This window comes from Dendropsophus ebraccatus, chromosome 3 (assembly GCF_027789765.1).
Source record: "Dendropsophus ebraccatus isolate aDenEbr1 chromosome 3, aDenEbr1.pat, whole genome shotgun sequence".
Classification (NCBI taxonomy): domain Eukaryota; kingdom Metazoa; phylum Chordata; class Amphibia; order Anura; family Hylidae; genus Dendropsophus; species Dendropsophus ebraccatus.
In genome coordinates, this window is record NC_091456.1 from 161411892 (window position 1) to 161430893 (window position 19002).

Below are 19002 nucleotides of genomic sequence, written 5' to 3' on the forward strand. Positions count from 1 at the left end.
CCAAGGTACCACTGTATATACAATCCATTTTTCTGCAGATCTATTGTAAGAGCTGCTGCAGCCCTTACAATTTGATCTGTGAGTCAGGCTCAGTGTCATTGAGACGTCAAGTCCCCGCCAGAAAGGTAACTAAGATCAGGCTTCCCTGATCGCATTCGGGGAAGCCTGATCACAGCCACTCTACCACCAATGACTGTTTTTAAGGACATTTAAATGCAGCTGTCAGTTTTGTTGGTCCCTGACTGTCACTATGTGTCCTGTGTCTTCTGGAGAAGTTTTAGCTCCTCAAAAAAAAGAATTTTATTCCACAGCGCAATACATATAGCGCCGCAAATAAAAGACTTTGTTTGAGCAGCTGAAGCTTCTCCAGAAGACACAGGACACATGGTGAAGCAGCTTTTCAGCAGATCTTATGGGCGCTGCTAGCGTTACCCAGAAAATCTGGTTAATTGGTTTGCTTTAAAAGTTTACATTAAGTTCCCAGACTTGGAGATACATGGGGTAATGGGACATTTTTGTTGTACACTTCCTCATCTAGCTAAATGCTCTAAATTTAAAGGGGTATTCCACTCAAACCGGGCTATGGAGCAGGCTCACGGAGTGAGCTTGCCCCACAGTGGGTGAGGACCAGCTGCTATCTGCAGCCAGGCCCTTACCCTAACCCTAAATGGCGGGCTGACGCGATTGCGCAGCCTCCATTATTAACCCCTTAAACACCGCGGCGTTTAAGTGTAAGCGACCGGAGCATCTCCGGTCACTTACCGATCTCGATCGGTCCCAATCACACTGCCCGACTGCCAGAGGTATACAGCTTACCTCCGTGCAGTCTGATCTTCAATCAGAAGATCACAGATAACACTGATCCCTGCTATGCTATGGCATAGCAGTGATCAGTGTATGTAATGTTATGCATTAATGTGAAAGTCCCCTAAGGGGACTAAAAATGCGTGGAAAAAAAAAAAAAAGTTTTAAAAAGTGAAAATAACCCCGTTCCCATTTTATACATAAAACACATAGAAATAATAAAGCTAATTAACATATAATTTACCGTAGCGTGCGTAATAGTCCGATCTATTAAAATAAAACAATATTGTTCCCGCACGGTGAACGGTGTAAACAAAAAGCTGTAAAAAAGTGCCGAGATTGCTTTTTTTAAAATTACACTTTATGTACACAAAAATTAATAAAAAGGGATCAATACGTCTGATCTAGAAAAAAATTTTACTAATAAAAACTAGAGATTATGGTGCAAAAAATGATGCCCCATACATAAACACGGAACCCCACCAAAAATTTTGGACTCAAATTCAGCCCATAAATGATATTTGGGGGGTTCCGTCATTCATTTTATGGCAGATTGAAAGATGCTATTAGGAAGTAGACCTGTTCCTGAAAAAAACAAGCCCTCACATGGCCCTGTAGCTGGAAAATAAGAGAGTTATGGGTCTTAGAAGGCGAGGAGGAAAAAACAAAAAGGCAAAAGTGACAATTAGCCTGGTCCTTAAGGGGTTAAGGGACTTCTGATGCAGAAATGGATTTACACAAGGAAAAATTACAAAATTAGTATGTCACTTCTTCTTAGAATAGTGGCTTAAAAAATCCATGCAGAAGCTTCCTGTTGCCTGTATAAACAAGTTTGCGGAATTTGTACGTGCCACATCCACAGGATGCAGACTGTTACTGATGTGGGTTTTTGTGACAGATGTGACATGTGTGAACAGAACCAAAAGCTTACAGAGCTGCAATTCAAAGTACATTGTATCATAAAGCGACAGGTCCACTAAAAGTATAATGACCCAGCCAGGTGGAGGTGGGGGCTGCCTGCTTTACTATTCCCTCAGTGACTGGAACACAGATGCATGTGACTGCTTTGTCAGGACATGCTGGGAGTTGTAGTTGTGCAACAGCTGAAGAGCCACAGGTTGGAGATCAGCCATCTACATCCAGTCTGAGAAGGATTCTTCCCGAGGGATCGTAGGCCCCTTCTTCTATAGCATGTGACTGGAGGTCAGGTGACTAAGCTGCTCCCGCCTGACTCCAGCCGCATGGCTCTCATTACTGTCACGTGGCTACAACAAGAGCGTCATTCAGGTAGGAAAATAACCAGACATATCTCCTCCACAGACATTTACTAACAAGAAGGAAGAGACAAAGTCACACGCAGCTGATCTGTCACTGAAATCTCTGCGACAAGTCTGCTGCGTGTCAATGTGAACTCGCCCTGAAGGAACAGAGGAAGTCGTCCATAGGATCCAACCACATTCAATCCCTCCATTTCACAATGATCTTTATACACCAAAAAAAGCAGCCAAGTCCTCCCCATCTGCCTCCTTCCTCCTGACCCCCACCTTCTGAGACAGGGATCACGTGTCCTCCCCATACTCGATGGGCTGGGCTAAGAATGAGGACACATGACCTGCTGATCCGTGGGCCGTGCCTAAGCCTTCCTCTCCTGTCACCACCCCCCCTTACCCCTGTGATACCCACTGATGTAGCAGAGCTGATGGCCCTTGCCTACCACCCTGTCAGCTGCTGCCAGCGCATTCCCCAATGGAGCCAGCATACACATAGGGAGACCTGGCAGCACATCATCCACAGCACAGACGCGTCATGGGGGCATCAGCTCCGCCGCGTCATGGGGGGGGGAGGGGTGCCTACACATAATGGAGTACATACTGGGGTGATGTAAAGCACATCAGTGAAGATAAGTCCTGTGTTTACTGTGTAATGGGCAGGAAAGAAAGCTAAGGAGGTGGGTAAGCAAAAGGACCAACCAAGGAGAAGCATTGCATGCTGGGAAATGTTGTTTCCTGGCCTGTGCCATCTTGGATATAGACCAGCTGTTAGAAAAACTCAGGAATGGCATCAGCTGGAAAGATTGGAGACAAATCCCCATAGAAAACCTCTCCTGCTCTGCACAGTTCCTGTCATGGACAGAGATGGCAGCAGTGAGCACTGTGTCAGACTGGAAAGAATACACCAATTCCTGCAGGACATACAGCAGCTGATAAGTACTGGAAGACTTGATATTATTAAATAGAAGTAATTTACATGTTACAAATACATAAATCTTTTCCCACAGAGATATATATCAGTCTGCTCAGGTCTCCCTGCTCTATTACATGATGGCAATAGAATATATAGCATTGTCTTGGTGACAGGTTCCCTTTAAAAGCCAATAGCACCCAAGCCATTTTTTCAGTCTGATACCTGGGGAACTTATCACATGGATCAGCTATAAAGCTGTCGTGTATGTTAATGCTGCTGTATGATTAGTGTTTTATGACAACCTAAAAAAAACTAAACTATTTTTTCATATCCTATGAGGGACACATGGTCTCATATAAAGTGCGCTAACCAATGGGCAACACTCAAAGCCTATTCACATGTCCGTAATATATGATTATGGCAGGAGCTCCAAAACTGCTTAAATCTTAGCGCTACTGTACTGACACAGCCGCACCGCTGTGTCAGTACAGTAGCATGAATATTTAAACAGTTTTGGAGCTTGTGGCATCAAAATGAATGATGATGACAGGAGTCGATTCCATTGCACATCGCCCATATATACAGACCATGCACGGAACGAGTGAAAGCAAGATGGGAAGAACAAAGCGCCGCTATTTTCCTTGCTCTGCATACAGGGAATTACACGACTCTTAGTGGCGCCAGATTGCAGACAGCAGCTTACCAAGTGTCTGAGACAGATCAATGGACTCCCCTGTCTACTGTAGGAGGCTTCATGGAAAATCCTTTACAAGACCATCAGGAATATCCCTTGAATTCCTGCCATCACTGGCTGCCGATTAGCCCAAATAGATGGAAATAAATGGCACCCATGACTGCTAGTAATATACCTGTGCAATTCTGAGGCCACCCTTGGCATTTCTGTAAAGCTAGCATCTCCAAGATTGGGGAGCGTCCTTCCCTACTAGGAGACCAGCATCAGAGGCTTTTAATGGGCACTGTCCCCCGGCTTTATCTAATCATTGACGGGATTGTAAACAGCCAGACCCAAACCAATAAGAACTTAGGACAAGGACAATTTATTTTTTTATTTTTTTATTTTTGCATCAGGCATGTAATGATGGAGTTTGCAACAAAAGGCTTTAAAGGGAACCAATCAGCACGTACGCACCACGGCTGCTGTAGGAGCTGTATACAGCAGTTCAGGGAACCATATCAGCCCGATTGGGCTGATTGGTTCCCTTTAAAGGGGTCACCCAGGATCTCCAAAAATGTGTGTAATGGTAGGAAACTAAACTCACCATTTAAAGGGGTACTCTGGTGAAAAAACTTTTTCTTTCAAATCAGTTGGTTTCAGAAAGTCATAAATTTGTAATTTAATTGCATTTAAAAATCTAAAGTCTTCCAATACTTATCACCTGCTGTATGTCCTGCAGGAAGTGGTGTATTCTTTTCAGTCTGACACAGTGCTCTCTGCTGCCACCTCTGTCCAAGACAGAAACTGTCCAGAGCAATAGCAAATCCCCATAGAAAACCTCTCCTGCTCTGGACAGTTCCAGTCTTGGACAGAGGTGGCCGCAGAGAGCACTGTGTCAGACTGAGAAGAATACACCACTTCCTGCAGGACATACAGCAGCTGATACTGGAAGACTGAATAGTTTTGAATACAAGTAAATTACAAATCTATGTAACTTTCTGAAACCAGTTGATTTGAAAGAAAAAGACTTCACCGGAGTACCCCTTTACTTTGCAAACTGCATTTCCATCCAAGTGACTGCTGCAGCCATGGCCGCTGTTGCGATGCTGGTATGTATGGAGCCCTGCAGTAGTCAGGTGGACGTACCGCACATTACTGCTACAGCAAAGTAAACAAAAACCATTGGACCCATGAAGCGGGGACAGGAGAGGCAGCAGGGGTTAACAGGTTAATACTGATCCTTTTTTTTATTAATCTTTAAACATTTCCTACTGTTAGACCAACGTTCCGGAAAATTCCTTGAAGCACTTTTCTGAGGACGTGCCATACACCTGCAGCACGAGTACAGCGTCACACCACACACAACCTAACACTATAACTCTGCACATCCTAACGCCCACCCCTTCAGGTGAGGGATGACAGGCGGGTGACATGCCTCCGGGGCTTTTGGTGCGACATAACGCAGTCACATGACCTGGCGGCAACTTCTACATCTGTAACTTTATACTGTCTCCAACAAGGATTGGAGCCCAGAAAGAGAAAAAAAAAAAAAAAAAAATAGCAACTCATAGAAGTCAATGGACAGGGTTACCCCATTAGTGTCTGCATCAGGGGTAGGGAACCTTGTCTCTCCAGCTGTTGCAAAACTACAACTCCTATCATGCCTGGACAGCCAAAGCTTTAGCTTTGGCTGTCCAGGCATGATGGGAGTTGTAGTATTGCAACAGCTGGAGAAGCACAAGTTTGGGAACTTCACTCCATGCAATGCACACACAACGTGCAGCCTGCTGTAGAACTACTAGTCCCAGAAGAAAGCTTTGGCTGTCCAGACATGATGGGAGTTGTAGTTTTGCAACAGCTGGAGGGCTAAGGTTCCCTACCTCTGGTCTACACAGTCAAAATACTGCAGCGACTCTCTGACTGCTGTAAAACTACAACTCCCATCATGCCCAGTGTTCTGCAGTGTTCCCAAAGTGTGGCTCCCCAGCTGGTGCCAAATGACAGCAATCAAGGCATGATGGGAGTTGTACTTTTGCAGCAACTGGTTCGCCGCACATTGAGAAGACTGCAGTATACTGTCCGGGCATGATGGGAGTTGTAGTTCTGCAACAGCTGGAGGGACGCAAGAAGGGAAACATCACTCTAATACATGGGTGTCAAACTGGTGGCCCAGCTGTTGCAAAACTACAACTCCCATCATGCCTGGGCAGCTGAAGCTTTATCAATGGCTCTCCAGGCATGATGGGAGTTGTAGTTTTGCAACAGTAAGAGAAGCGCAAGTTTGGGAACTTCACTCCATGCAATGCACACACACAATATGCAACCTGCTGCAGAACTACTAGTCCCAGAAGTTGTGACACTCCCTCCCCTCTTACTTCTTGTCGCTGCTGAACAGGGCGAAGCCGGCCGGGGTAGAGCTGCCGCCCGGGGTGGCCTCCTGTGCCAGCTCTGCCCCCTCACCGCCGCCTCCTCCTCCGGTGCTGTAGTCATTGTTGTTGTACGTCAGGCTGGTGCTGGACGTGGACGCGTTTCCGCTCATCTCGTGGAGTGTGTATGTGAATGGGGGGGACAACTCTGAAAAACGGGGACCGTCTGCTGCTGGCACTACGGAAGCCGGCGGGGAAGGCAGCCTGCGGTCACGTGACAGGAGGGTGACACGGCGCAGGACGGCCAATGAACTGAGAATTCCGGGTGTACCAGAGAGTAATGGGTGCTCAGCCAATCACAGTCCGGTATTCCGTAGTGGGCGTGTCCTAAAAAGTTTTAGTTTGCATCACGTGGTGTCTGCCAAGTTGTAGTTGTCAAGTCTTGCGCTAAGGGCTATGTAGTTCAGTGTTCTCCAACCTGTGGCTAAACTACAACTCCCATCATGCCCCAATAACCAAAGGATGACCGGCATTAAAATCCTTAAAGGGACATTCCATGATGCAGCCTTATACCCTTTTCTCAGGATAGAACATAACTAGCAGATCCTTGCAGCCCCTTACATAGCTTGTCATTGCTTCTATCCCTGTCCCTATAGGGCCCCAGATCTATATTCCACATTTATATAACTGTATGTTTTTAGATTGTAGTAGGAAACTGAAATACTCACAAAAACGCAGGGAAAACATGACTTTTTAATCACTTTTCCGTCCATTTTAAAGGGATTTTCCCAGTTTAGAAAAACACAGCTGCCCCCTACCAGAAACAGTGCCACTCTTGTCCCCAGTTTATGTGTAGTATTGCAGTTCCGTTCCATTGAAGTAAATGGTGCTGAGTTGTAATGCCACACACATCCTGAAGACAAGATTGGTGCTCTGTCTGGAAAAAAAGCAACTATTTTTTTTTTTTTCAAATACTAGATAACCCCTTCATATTGATATTTAACTATGCTGCAGGGGACATGTCAGTGACATATACTTACCTGTTCCCCTGCTGCGTCCCAGGCTGCCTGCTCTCCACCATTGTCAGCAATTTCAAAACATGGAAGCTGAGTATAGACGCTATGCTGGCTATGGTAAGCTTTCATTACAGGCAGGAACAGCGCTTCACCGGATGTTGTGAAATCGCTGACAGCAGCAGAGAACAGGTGAGCCGGGACAGGTAAGTACACTGACATATACATAGTGTAATATCATTATATCCCAGACAACCCTTTTAAAGCAAGGTGACCAAAGAGCAGCAAGAATTTTCTCTAGCAACTAAAAAACCTAATAGGATTGCATACATGGCGGACCTGGAGGCCATTGTTAGGCCTTCGGCTGCCATAGCCATACATATTCACTCCTTTACCTCATCGAGCTGCTGAAAGTGTCCCATGGATATCATGGATACAGCCTGTGACAGGTTAGCTCAATACTAGGATTTTAATACTTGAAGGACACAGAATGCGGAGTTGGCACCACACTAACCAATCAGATTGCTATTGTAGTTAATAGGAGTAGCACCGCATAGCAGTTACCAAGTAATTCTATGCTGTTGATGCAAGGCTCATTCTGTGCAGGTGTGCAGGTCAGATGCCGTAAAGAGACGTTGTCCAGATAAACCACCACATATCTGATAGAATCCGAGGAGCCAAGGTCTTCTCTAAGTTGAACCTTCACAAAGCTCATCATCTGAGTAGGCAAGGAGTGAAGATGGCCTTCAGCACCATTATGAATATCATGTTGTTCCCTCAGGCTTGATGGATCAGGGGCCAGTGATCCATCATGCCCATGGAGACTGTGATCCATCAAGCCCAAGGGAACAACACGATATTCATAATGGCCACCTTGAGTGCTGAAGGCCATCTTCACTCCTTGCCTACTCAGATGAGGATGATCTCCATGAAGGTCCAACTTAGAGAAGACCTTGGCTCCACCGAATCTATCAAATAGTTCAGAGATAGGTGTCATACATATAAACAGCATTTACCAGGTTGTAACCTAGACCCACTATGCACACAATTCTACAGGAGTGTTATATGCAGCAGTACATATGGCTTCTGGTACAAGGCCTGAATGCTCACAGCCCTTTCAAGCGGCACTCTCAGCAGGTTCTTCCCAGAAAACCTGATGATATGCTGCAGTAGCTGTGTCCCTCAGTAGTATATGGCAGTTAGTTTCACCCCTCTCCTCACCCGCATTGTTTGTAAAATCGCTAAATGCTCTTATGCAAATTACTTGCTTAAAGGGGTTGTCCGGCGCTAAAAAATTATTCACAGAATAACACACATTACAAAGTTATACAACTTTGTAATGTATGTTATGTCTGTGAATGGCCCCCTTCCCCGTGTCCCACCACCCCCACCCGTGTACCCGGAAGTGTGGTGCGCTATACATACCCGTCACGTGCCGACCACGGTCTCCGATCCTCAGCAGTGACGTCTTCTTCGGGAGGCCGGCGGCCACGTCATCAGCTGCTCAGCTGCGATTGGCTGAGGACAGTTATGCTCAGCCAATCGCGGCTGAGCTTCGGATGACGCTGCAGAGGGCGGCCGGCACTCGGGAAGATCCGCCGGCCTCCCGAAGAAGACGTCACTGCTGAGGATCGGAGACCGTGGTCGGCACGTGACAGGTATGTATAGCGCACCACACTTCCGGGTACACGGGTGGGGGTGGTGGGACACGGGGAAGGGGGCCATTCACAGACATAACATACATTACAAAGTTGTATAACTTTGTAATGAGTGTTATTCTGTGAATAATTTTTTAGCGCCGGACAACCCCTTTAAGAGCATTTAGGGCGTTGCTCGGGTCTGGAAAACATCGCCCTGACCACCGGTGTTCACGCTGTGCCTAAACATTGAGAGGTTATTTCTTCATATATATGTATTGCACAAACATGGTGGCATTATGGTTAAAGGAGAAGCCCAGCGAAAATTTTTATTAAAGTATCGTATTGCCCCCCAAAATGTATACAAATTGCCAATATACACTTATTACAGGAAATGCTTATGAAGGACTTTGTTCCCTGCACTTACTACTGCATCAAGGCTTCACTTCCTGGATAAAATGGTGATGTCACTTCCTGGATAACATGGTGATGTCACGCCCCGACTCCCAGAGCTGTGCGGGCTGTGGCTGCTGGAGAGGATGATGGCAGGGGGACACTGAGGGACACAGGGCACTGAGCATCCCTCTGCCATCATCCTCTACAGCAGTCACAGCCCGCACAGCTCTGGGAGTCGGGGCGTGACATCACCATTTTATCCAGGAAGTGACATCACCATTTTATTCAGGAAGTGACATCACCATGTTATCCAGGAAGTGACATCACCATTTTATCCAGGAAGTGAAGCCTTGATGCAAAAATTTTCTCCTTTAATGAAGCTCTCTCTTTATGTTAAACCAATTAACAATACCCTATTTACTATAGTCATTTCAGTAGAAGAAGGAGCCCCAGCTGCTTGGCCTTCAGTCACCGTGGCCCTTGAGGGTTGGGGCAGCTTCTTGAAGATTGTCCAGAGGGGCCATAACAGCAGCGTTTGCTAACAGTTGATTAACTATACTTCCAGTTGACTGACACAGTGCCAAGGAGTGGTTATCATTCCTGCCAACATTTGCTGAGCGCAAAGAGGGATATTCAAGGCAATATGCCACTCCCCCATAACCACACCCATGGTTACACCCACACACTTTTCCCACTGCTACTAACACAATCATAGGGTAGCGCCATATGCTGCAGGAGCCAGAAGTGGATTCATACCATACCTTCACACTGTTACTGACTAAATTGAGTAAACCAAGACAACCCGACCCATGTAGTCATCTCCCTGTTAGTTAGCTGCACCCCCCCCCCCTTGAAGTGATCCCATTGTTACTTAGCTTTAATTCATGTAAGCATCCTCTTGTAACTTAGCAGTAGCCCTCCCCATGTAGGCACCCCCCGTAGGCATCTCCCTTGGTAGTTACCCCCAACTCATTTAGTCACCCCCCACCCCCAGAAGTTACCCCCTCTCATGTAGCCATCTCCCCTGGTATTTAGATTGCCCCCATGTAGGCAACTACCCTGGTAGTAAACCCTCCACATATTATGCAGACATCTTCCCTAATATTTAGATTCCCTTCTTCCCATGTAGGCATCTCCTCTAGTAGTAACCCCTGCCCCTCATGTAGGCATCGCCCCTATTGTTTTGACCCCCTCCAACCTTTGTTGGATTTATGTGTAAAACAACAAATGCAGCACAGCACAAGTCCCGTGTCTTCTCTCCCCGCTCCGAGTGCGAGGGCACAAGTGACGTCACTCGTGCGCCGGAGCTCTGGGAGGACAGAGCTGCCTCCAGCCACAAGAGTAATTGGCCAGAGCGGTAAGCCAATGTGTTAGTACCGCTCCTGGGGCCAATGTGGGGGGCGGTTGAGATACCGGAGTGGGATAAAAGGGGCCATCCTGGGACGGCGGGAAATCCCCCCAGAATCAGGACTGTCCCACCGGATCCAGGACAGTTGGGAGGTATGGGTTATTCCAGCTGTTTAGGCTATCAACTTGTCCCTCCATATGCTCATGACTTTCATTAGATCCTTGACCATCTTCCTTTGGTGTCTTTCTATCTTTTTCTTCATTGGTTGTGAGTGCTCTATAAATCCAAACATAGAACAACACTAAAGTACACACAGCGTCCCTTAGTCAACAGTGGAGGCTATAAAAAGCTATAGGAACCATATTAAAAGAGAACCAATCTACACAAAACAACCTCATTTACATATCTCATAAACTACTAAATTTCCAAAAATTGCACCAATTGGACCAAGGTAAGAAAATTATTTTTATCCTCAGCACCCAGTGCGCTATAGGGACACATCAGATGTCTGTAACCTGCTGATAGTTTCCCTTTGGGGTTGGTTCACACATACCATATCCGCAGTGAATTTAACCCTACGAATTTGCAGGGAAATCCGCTGAGGATCCCTTTTAATGAAATGACATACTCATAGCAGGATTGTCATCCCGCTGCGGGTATGTAAATGCCGGCCGCCTTAACCCTCCGCCACTTGGAGCATACATTACCTGCTCCACTCTCCGGCTGCATCTGAGGCTCCCGACTCCCGGAGGTCCCGCCCCAGCCAATCAGTGACCTACGGGAGTAGGGAGCCTCAGATGGAGCCGGAGTGCGGACCAGGCGGTGGCGAGTTAAGGGGGCCTGCATTTACATGAAAATCCCACTGCGAGTATGTCATCTCATTGAAGTGCCCATCTGTATTGATCCGCACTGTAACAGCACTCACTTTGTGCCATGTAGTATTTAGGCCCTATTTGGATCCTCAAACAGTAATCAGGCCCCCTCTATGCCCCCTCATAGTAGAAAGGCCCCAATATCTGCCCTCATATAGTAGTTAAGTACCTTTGTTTCCATATAGTAGTTAGGCCCTTTTGTGCCCCCATTTAGTAGTCAGGCCCCCATGTGCGCATCTGTATAGAAGTTAGGCCTCCCTGTGCAGGTTAACACCCCCCCCCCAACAGAAAGTGTCCCCAATGTAGCCAATCCCTCTGTAGGTAGTCTCTACAGCATGTAGAGACCCCCTCTCCCCCAATAGTAAGCCCACCAGTATGTAGTATTCCGTCTGTAGGTAATCCCCCATTAGTCAGCCCCCACCCCCTTATTTAGCCGAACCCCCTATAAGTAATCTCCCGTGGTAGTTAAACAACCCCCCCCCAGTATATGGTAATCCCCAATTTTGAGGCATCCCACTGTACGTAGTTATCTGTTAGCCCCCCAATAGATAGCATCCCTATGGTAGGCAGTCCCCCTGGTATTAGCCCGCTGCCCCTTTTAGACATCTCCCCTGTTAGTTAGCCCCTCTCAACCCCATGTAGGCATCTCCCCTGGTAAGTGGCAGGGAAGGGATCCGCAGTGGATTTAGCTGTAAACTTGCAGTTTGAAATCCGCTGTGGATACAAGGAGACTGACAGCAGGGTCTGCCCTTCACGACAGGTTCACTATACAGTCCGTGTGATACAGGGCTGGGCGTTTTTTACTTTATGCAGCACATGGAGAATTAGGCAATGTTCACACTCAGGGCCGGCCTTAAGGTAGATGGTGCCCTGTGCAAAACTTTTTTCGGCGCCCCCCCCCCCCTAACCACCAATCACCCGACCCTCCCAGCCATACACACAACTACTACTCCTACCCCCTCCAGCCATACACAAAACTACTACAATACCTCCCCCAGCCATACACACAACTACTACAATACCTCCCCCAGCCATACACACAACTACTACAATACCTCCCCCAGCCATACACACAGCTACTACGCTACCTCCTTCAGCCATTCACACAACTACTACTACAGTGCAGTTATATCAGGTGACTCACAGGGGACGTCTTCTCTGATCAGAGCTGTTTTCATCTTCTTCTCCATCTGCCCTGGGCCGTTATGAGAACTTCTCCGAGCCACGAATCCACAGAATCTGCCAGACAGACATATTAGGCTCCTCACTCTGTCACCATCGTCATCTCTCTACAAACTGCACATCTGTATTGGCCCCTTTACACCCTTATTTAGTGGGTAGGCTGACTCTATGTGATCCCCCTTATAGTTTATTGGCCCCTCTGTGTAGCATCCTTAGAGATGGTCCCCCTCTGTGTATCCGCTATAGTATATGCCCCCCCCCTCTATGTGGCAATCCCTTAGATGGCCCCTTGTTAAGTCTTCCATATAGATGGCCCCATGTGCATCTTCTAAAGAGCCCCCCTCTGTGTAGTCCCCCTATAGTATATGGCCCCCTCTTTGTAGCCCACCCTTATAGATGGCCCCCTGTGTTGTCCCCCTTATAAATGACCCCCGTGTTGTCCACCCCCTTATAAATGCCCCTCCCCATGTTGTTTATCCCCCTTATACATGGCCCCCTGTCTTGTCCATCCCCTGTATAGATCCCCCCCTTATGTTGCCTCCTTATAGATTGCCCTCCTTATAGATTGCCCCCTCATTTATGTCCCCCTTATGCAACCAGGCAACCTCCTTATAGATTGTCCCCCTTATGCTGCCTCTTATAGATTGTCCCCCTTACACTGCTTCTTATAGATTGTCCCCATAATGCTGCCTCTTATAGATTGTCCCCCTTATGCTGCCCCTCATAGATTGTCCCCCTTATGCTGCCCCTTATATTGTCCCCGTTATGCAGCTTCCTTATAGATTGTCCCCCTTATGCTGCCCCTTATATTGCCCCCCTTATGCTGCCCCTTATAGATGGCCCACCTTACAGTTGCCCAGATAAAAAAACAAAAAAAACCCCACAGAACTCGCCTAACACCTCGATCCTCCCTCCCTGGGGATGAGCCCGGCACCGCACACACCAACGAGCTCAGTGTGCGCCGGGGCCGGTACTTCCGGCATAGAGAGCGTCTCAAGAGCTCCCTGTGCTGGAAGTACAGGGGTGCCGGGTCATGCGAGGTCACTGGTGCGTGCTCTGCTGGGGAATCCCCAGGGAGCGTGCATCGGCCGTAAGCGTACTGTCCTACCAATCTTGTGACTTAAGCTTGTTGTCACAAGACTCATAGGACAGTACGCTTATGGGGAGCGGAGTCACCACAGGAGGAGGGCGCCGGACAGACAGTTAGGGGAGCGCCCTGCCTAATCGCCCCCCCCCAGCTGGCCGGGAGTAATGGGCCCTGTGCAAGGTCCCACACCCCAAAGGCCCTGTTCACACACTACACATTATTTACACCAATTTCTCTTCAGAACAGGCCTGAAATCTATACGTAATACGCCTTCCACTTTTTTCCTGTGGGTATATACACCATAGTTCTCTCTTCTTATAGATCTGAAACCTCTTCATGGAACATAACTGAGTGACGTCCCTTAGTGACTCGTTTTCTCCACTTATTATGTTGTTATTATTATTATTATTATTATTACATTAACAGAGCAGGTTAAGAAATGAAAGCTGAACTCTGATTGGTTGCTATGGACAACAGATTTTTTTGTATAAATGCTTTTAATACATCCCCCCTAAAGTTTATTAGGTGTATGTCACAATTATAAAAACGTGAAATAAATTGATAATAAAAAAAAAAGTTAGGAAGTTTTTATCCCCCCCTATTATATCAGGATGACGTCACTTTGGTCAGTGCGCATGACCAGATCCTTATGATGCTTTGGCTATTGTCTTTTCTTATGACAAGCAGCTGCAACTCTATCAGCTGATCATACCACGTGACGCAGAGGGGGCGGAGCCGTCAAACACCCCTCGCTGAGGCGAACTACCTCGGTTACGTGTATGAGCTAGTGACGTCATATCCGGAGCGGCCATTTTGCTGCTTAGGATAACGGTTCGTGCGGGTCCGTGCTCCGGGAGCTGCCCGTGACCCGCCACCGCCATGTCCGACTTCGATAGCAATCCGTTTGCGGACCCGGACCTCAACAATCCATTTAAGGTGAGCAGGGTGTGATGGGGCAGTGAGGGGGCGGGTCTGCCTCATCCATTGGCAGGTGTGTAGTGACAGGCAGGCTGTATGTGCTCCCCTCTCCTGTCTCCCCCCGTGTATGAATGGCATGTTCCTGTGCTGGTGGATGAGGAGGTGGCGGGGCGGCTGCGGTCCTTGGTGCTAGTTGTGGCCGTCTTCTGTGTGACTCTCCATAGAGATGTGATGCTGTCTCCATGGATTCAGCTGCACGATCAGATGTATGGTGCAGAGCAGGACGAAAACCTTAAAGGGGAGCTCCACCTTTACATTGTTACTAAGTTATCAGTAGTCTATTGGTTGGTCTTATTATAAGGGAACCTGCAGCTCTGTAGTAGAGTGAGGCCTGTAGGGAAGACTGCGGCTGACATCATTGGGATGATAGAAGTATCTCATGGTGGCTGTCGGCACCGGCTGTGTGCTGCCCGGCGTGGCTGTCGGCGCCGGCTGTGTGCTGCCCGGCGTGGCTGTCGGCGACGGCTGTGTGCTGCCCGGCGTGGCTGTCGGCGCCGGCTGTGTGCTGCCCGGCGTGGCTGTCGGCGCCGGCTGTGTGCTGCCCGGCGTGGCTGTCGTCTCTCACACTGCCCCTCTAGTGCCACTGTGAAGGTGACCATGAAGGGGTTATTTCTTTGAGTAAAACATTGTAATCCTTAAAATGTCTCCAGCCCTGGAACTTCTTCTATCAAGACAAAACAGGCCTACAACAGACCAGAATGCTGGCAATACTCCCAAGAGAATACCACCTTGAATCCATGAGAAAAGGACATGATGTCTAATTGCTAACCTATAACATAGATGCATAACTACTAACCAGCTCACTGCGCATAACAGGAAATTGATAACCATTTATGGAATAACCAATCACAGTATTATATGTATACACTTTGTGGCTAGAAACTCCGCCTGTGAAGAAAGTTTTATATAATCAATGTGAAATTAAATAGAGAGAGTATATACTTCTATCTTGGCTGAGAGAGAAGGCAATACCAACTACTGGTGTCTGGTGTTATCTCCTCATCGCTGGCACTCAGCTTATTTAATTTGGACAGGAATAGTCACTTGGGAAAAAGGCAGATAAAAAGGTAGATCTCGCCTTGTCACCACCTGTAGGTAGAAGTGGGTAGTAAAGTGTTGGCCATGATGAATTTCCGTGTTTCGAACCTTCTCTCTCCTGACTACTTCCATCAGATGTTGGGAGTTCCCTCCTGTCCGCCTGTGGGTGCAGCTGGCTGAAATTGATTTTCCGTGCCTCTTACACTGATGTCTGCAGCTTTGGCACAATGAATGTGTGGTGCTGGTGCCAGGTTACTGCAGTGCTGGGATATAGTGTGAGCCGCCCCTCTGTATTAGTATATTACAGGGGGTGGGAGGGCTGCACGTCCTGTTCAGGGCCATAACCTGGCCACCACTACAGTGTATGAGCCAGAAGGAGGAAATAAAACCGTATAACATGTGCTATACTGTATGGGGAGACTTGTGTAATCTGTACAGACATTAGTGTAGCTGTGTAATGCGAGGCGCCCTGGTGTAGAGCGATTTGAGGTGGTGCCCGCTGTACACGGCTGTGATATTGGGTTACACGCCGGGCCGGTGTGGCCCATTATTTATGAGCTGTGAGGTGCGGCAGGTTGTGTGTTCACTCTTTATTCATCCGTCCTGTCCTCACAGTGAAGTTGCTCCTGTGTTGGTTGTGAGGGGCTCCAGTAGGCATCTTCAGTCCTGTGCCCCCCTTTTCCCTCTTCATAGGATTAAACCCACCTTTGCTCCTCCGTGTGGGTGATCTGTGCAGATTGACACCGTCTGCCCCTCACTGTCATAGAGGGCATGTGTAATATTGGCTGCTGATACTATGTTAGGTGTCATGTACCGACGTGTGGGTGTAAATATAGCCGCTCAGTTTTACAGACACAGGTATACATATTACAGTTGGCCGCTCTCAGAAGTTATATAGCCGCACAGTTTTACAGACACGGGTATACATATTACAGCTGGCCGTTCTCGGAAGTTATATAACCACACAGTATTACAGACACAGGTATACATATTACAGCTGGCCGTTCTCAGAAGGTATATAGCCGCACAGTTTTACTGACACAGGTATACATATTAAAGCTGGCCGTTCTCAGAAGGTATATAGCCGCTCAGTATTACAGACACAAGTATACATATTACAGCTGGACGTTCTCGGAAGTTATATAACCACACAGTATTACAGACACAGGTATGCATATTACAGCTGGCCGTTTCAGAAGGTATATAGCCGCTTAGTATTACAGACACAGGTATACATATTACAGTTGGCCGTTCTCAGAAGTTATATAGCCGCTCAGTATTACAGACACAAGTATACATATTACAGCTGGCCGTTCTCACAAGGTATAGAGCACTGCAGCACCTGCTGATCAGTCTCCATTCTGGGCATTGATCGCCCTCCGGGTCATCCATCGGTGGTCTATGAGTTCTGTCATTTTGAATGTCGGGGCCCACACTTGTATAGACACAGCACTACTAGATCTGGGGTATGATGGATACTCCTGACACCTCAAGGATTCCACTGACTTGTTATATGTTGCCTTTTTTCTCCTTTTATATGATGTAGGGTACAAACACACACACCGTATACGCAGCAGATTTGGTGGTGCAGGTTTGATGCTGTTTTCAGTTATTTAGATCTAATCTGCTGCGTATCGCAGCAGTAAATACGCTGCGTATACGGTGTGTGTGTTTGTACCCGTAATGTAGGTTTGGCAGCTCTGAATAGAAACTCCTCCAGACATAGAGCTTCTTGTTAGCACTGCAGTGATTGGCATAGTGGCACCTCTGGGCTATGGCACCTGGCTGTATTATGTGCACTATATATTTACATAGCATGGGACCAGCTGAATACACACAACAGTCATTCTGTGCACCAGTTACTATGGTGTTGCACATGACATACCTGCAATCTACCTTTATGTGACCTAATGTTACGTTACCTCCATGAACACAGATTTGGCCTCTATCTGGTTGGGTGGGTAACCCTGTACATGGTGTAATTTTCCTTTCCCGGACTCCGCAGGACTTGTCTGTCTTGTTTCTATCAGAGGATGACCAAATAGTTCCTGCTGATGTGTAACTTCATGGGGCTTTATGGGCCTTACAGGTGGTTGTGTTTAGCTGCTCCTGGATTGGCAATCACTTACAAATGCAAATCTGCTTTTTCCTCTTCCCCCTCATTTGGATGCACTGGAAGGTGAGTGTCAGATGTGTTGTATTCTGTTCCAGCAGTAATGTATTAAAAAATGCTGAATACGGGACAGTCCCTTTGAGTGCAGGAGGACATTCTGAAGATGGGTCCTCATCATTCTCATGAGGCAAACTAAGGGCCCTATTCCACGGGACAATTATAGTTTAAAAAATAGTTTGATCGCTTGTATTTGAACGATAAATCGTTTCGTGTAATAGCGGGCAACGATTAAACGACCAACGAGAAATTGTCGATCATTTAATAGGATCTGGACCTATTTTTACCATTCGCACATTGTTCGGTGAAATAAGAAGTCATAGCCGAAACGTACGCAATAGCGACTACTAAACGACCGCAAGAATGAGTACAAATAACGATCATCTTTTTGAGTAATTGGGTGAACAGTTTCGGGTCATTTGCTGTAGTTGTCAAAAAATCACTTGATGTAATAGTACCCTTAGTATCTGTGTACCTGGGAGGAGCTTTATAAGAGCTTTTGTCCTGCTGCATGCTGGCGCATATACTGGCCATCGATTATCGGTGTCCCACGGCACAACTTCCTTCCAGTCCCGCAGCACTGTTCAAATCCCGCTCGTGGTGATGTCACCGCTCTTCTGTCTCCATGTCTATTGAAGGCCAGAAGTCACGCTCTCCCGTGCATCTCTATGGAGGTCCAGTGGCCTCTGGTTCATAGATATATGAAGACGAAGCCAGAACACACTTCACTGTGCACTCTTATGCCAGTGGAGCTGGCTCACACTGGATGATGTGCCAACTACAAAGACCAGGACTGCCCATGTGACTATTCACAGGTCGTGCATGCTTTATTTTTATTTTTTTCTTTGAAATAGACATTTTAGGGAGGGACCTCTACACACCTGTCACCATCTTGTATAAAGTTATGGTGTTGGTTTAGGGACTACATATGTGATCACTTAGGTTTTCTATATAAATGTGGTGCACTCCACCAGAACTTGACCACATTTATGGACAGTATAAGTGGCAGATTTCCTGTACGGACCCTCCAGCATCAGACACATGGCTTCTGAATGTCCATAATGAGTCACCAGGAGTTGGGAATATTCTAGACTGAGGTACCTGTACTATGTTCTTGTCATATGAAATCACCTCATTGTGTCTAAATGGTTTATCTCTCTGCTTCTCCCCTGTAGAATAGTGTTTGCACAGGTCACATAGATCACATGGCGTGCTTACAAATGTGTCCTATACAAAGAATAGGCTCTGTAG

The 19002-nt window shown here is 47.2% G+C and overlaps 2 protein-coding genes across 2 annotated transcripts in view; one reads left to right on the forward strand and one right to left on the reverse strand.

The window, feature by feature from the left end:
- AP3B1 (adaptor related protein complex 3 subunit beta 1) overlaps positions 1-6321 on the reverse strand; it is a 156331-nt gene extending 150010 nt beyond the window's left edge. The window contains exon 1 of the mRNA XM_069963026.1: positions 6040-6321. Within this exon, the coding sequence (XP_069819127.1) occupies positions 6040-6203 (164 nt within the window). The 5' untranslated portion in view covers positions 6204-6321. The remainder of the gene's footprint in view (positions 1-6039) is intronic.
- A 7984-nt stretch (positions 6322-14305) lies between these two features.
- The window catches only part of SCAMP1 (secretory carrier membrane protein 1), a 29885-nt gene continuing 25188 nt past the window's right edge, over positions 14306-19002 (forward strand). Inside the window, exon 1 of the mRNA XM_069963027.1 lies at positions 14306-14501. Within this exon, the coding sequence (XP_069819128.1) occupies positions 14445-14501 (57 nt within the window). The 5' untranslated portion in view covers positions 14306-14444. The remainder of the gene's footprint in view (positions 14502-19002) is intronic.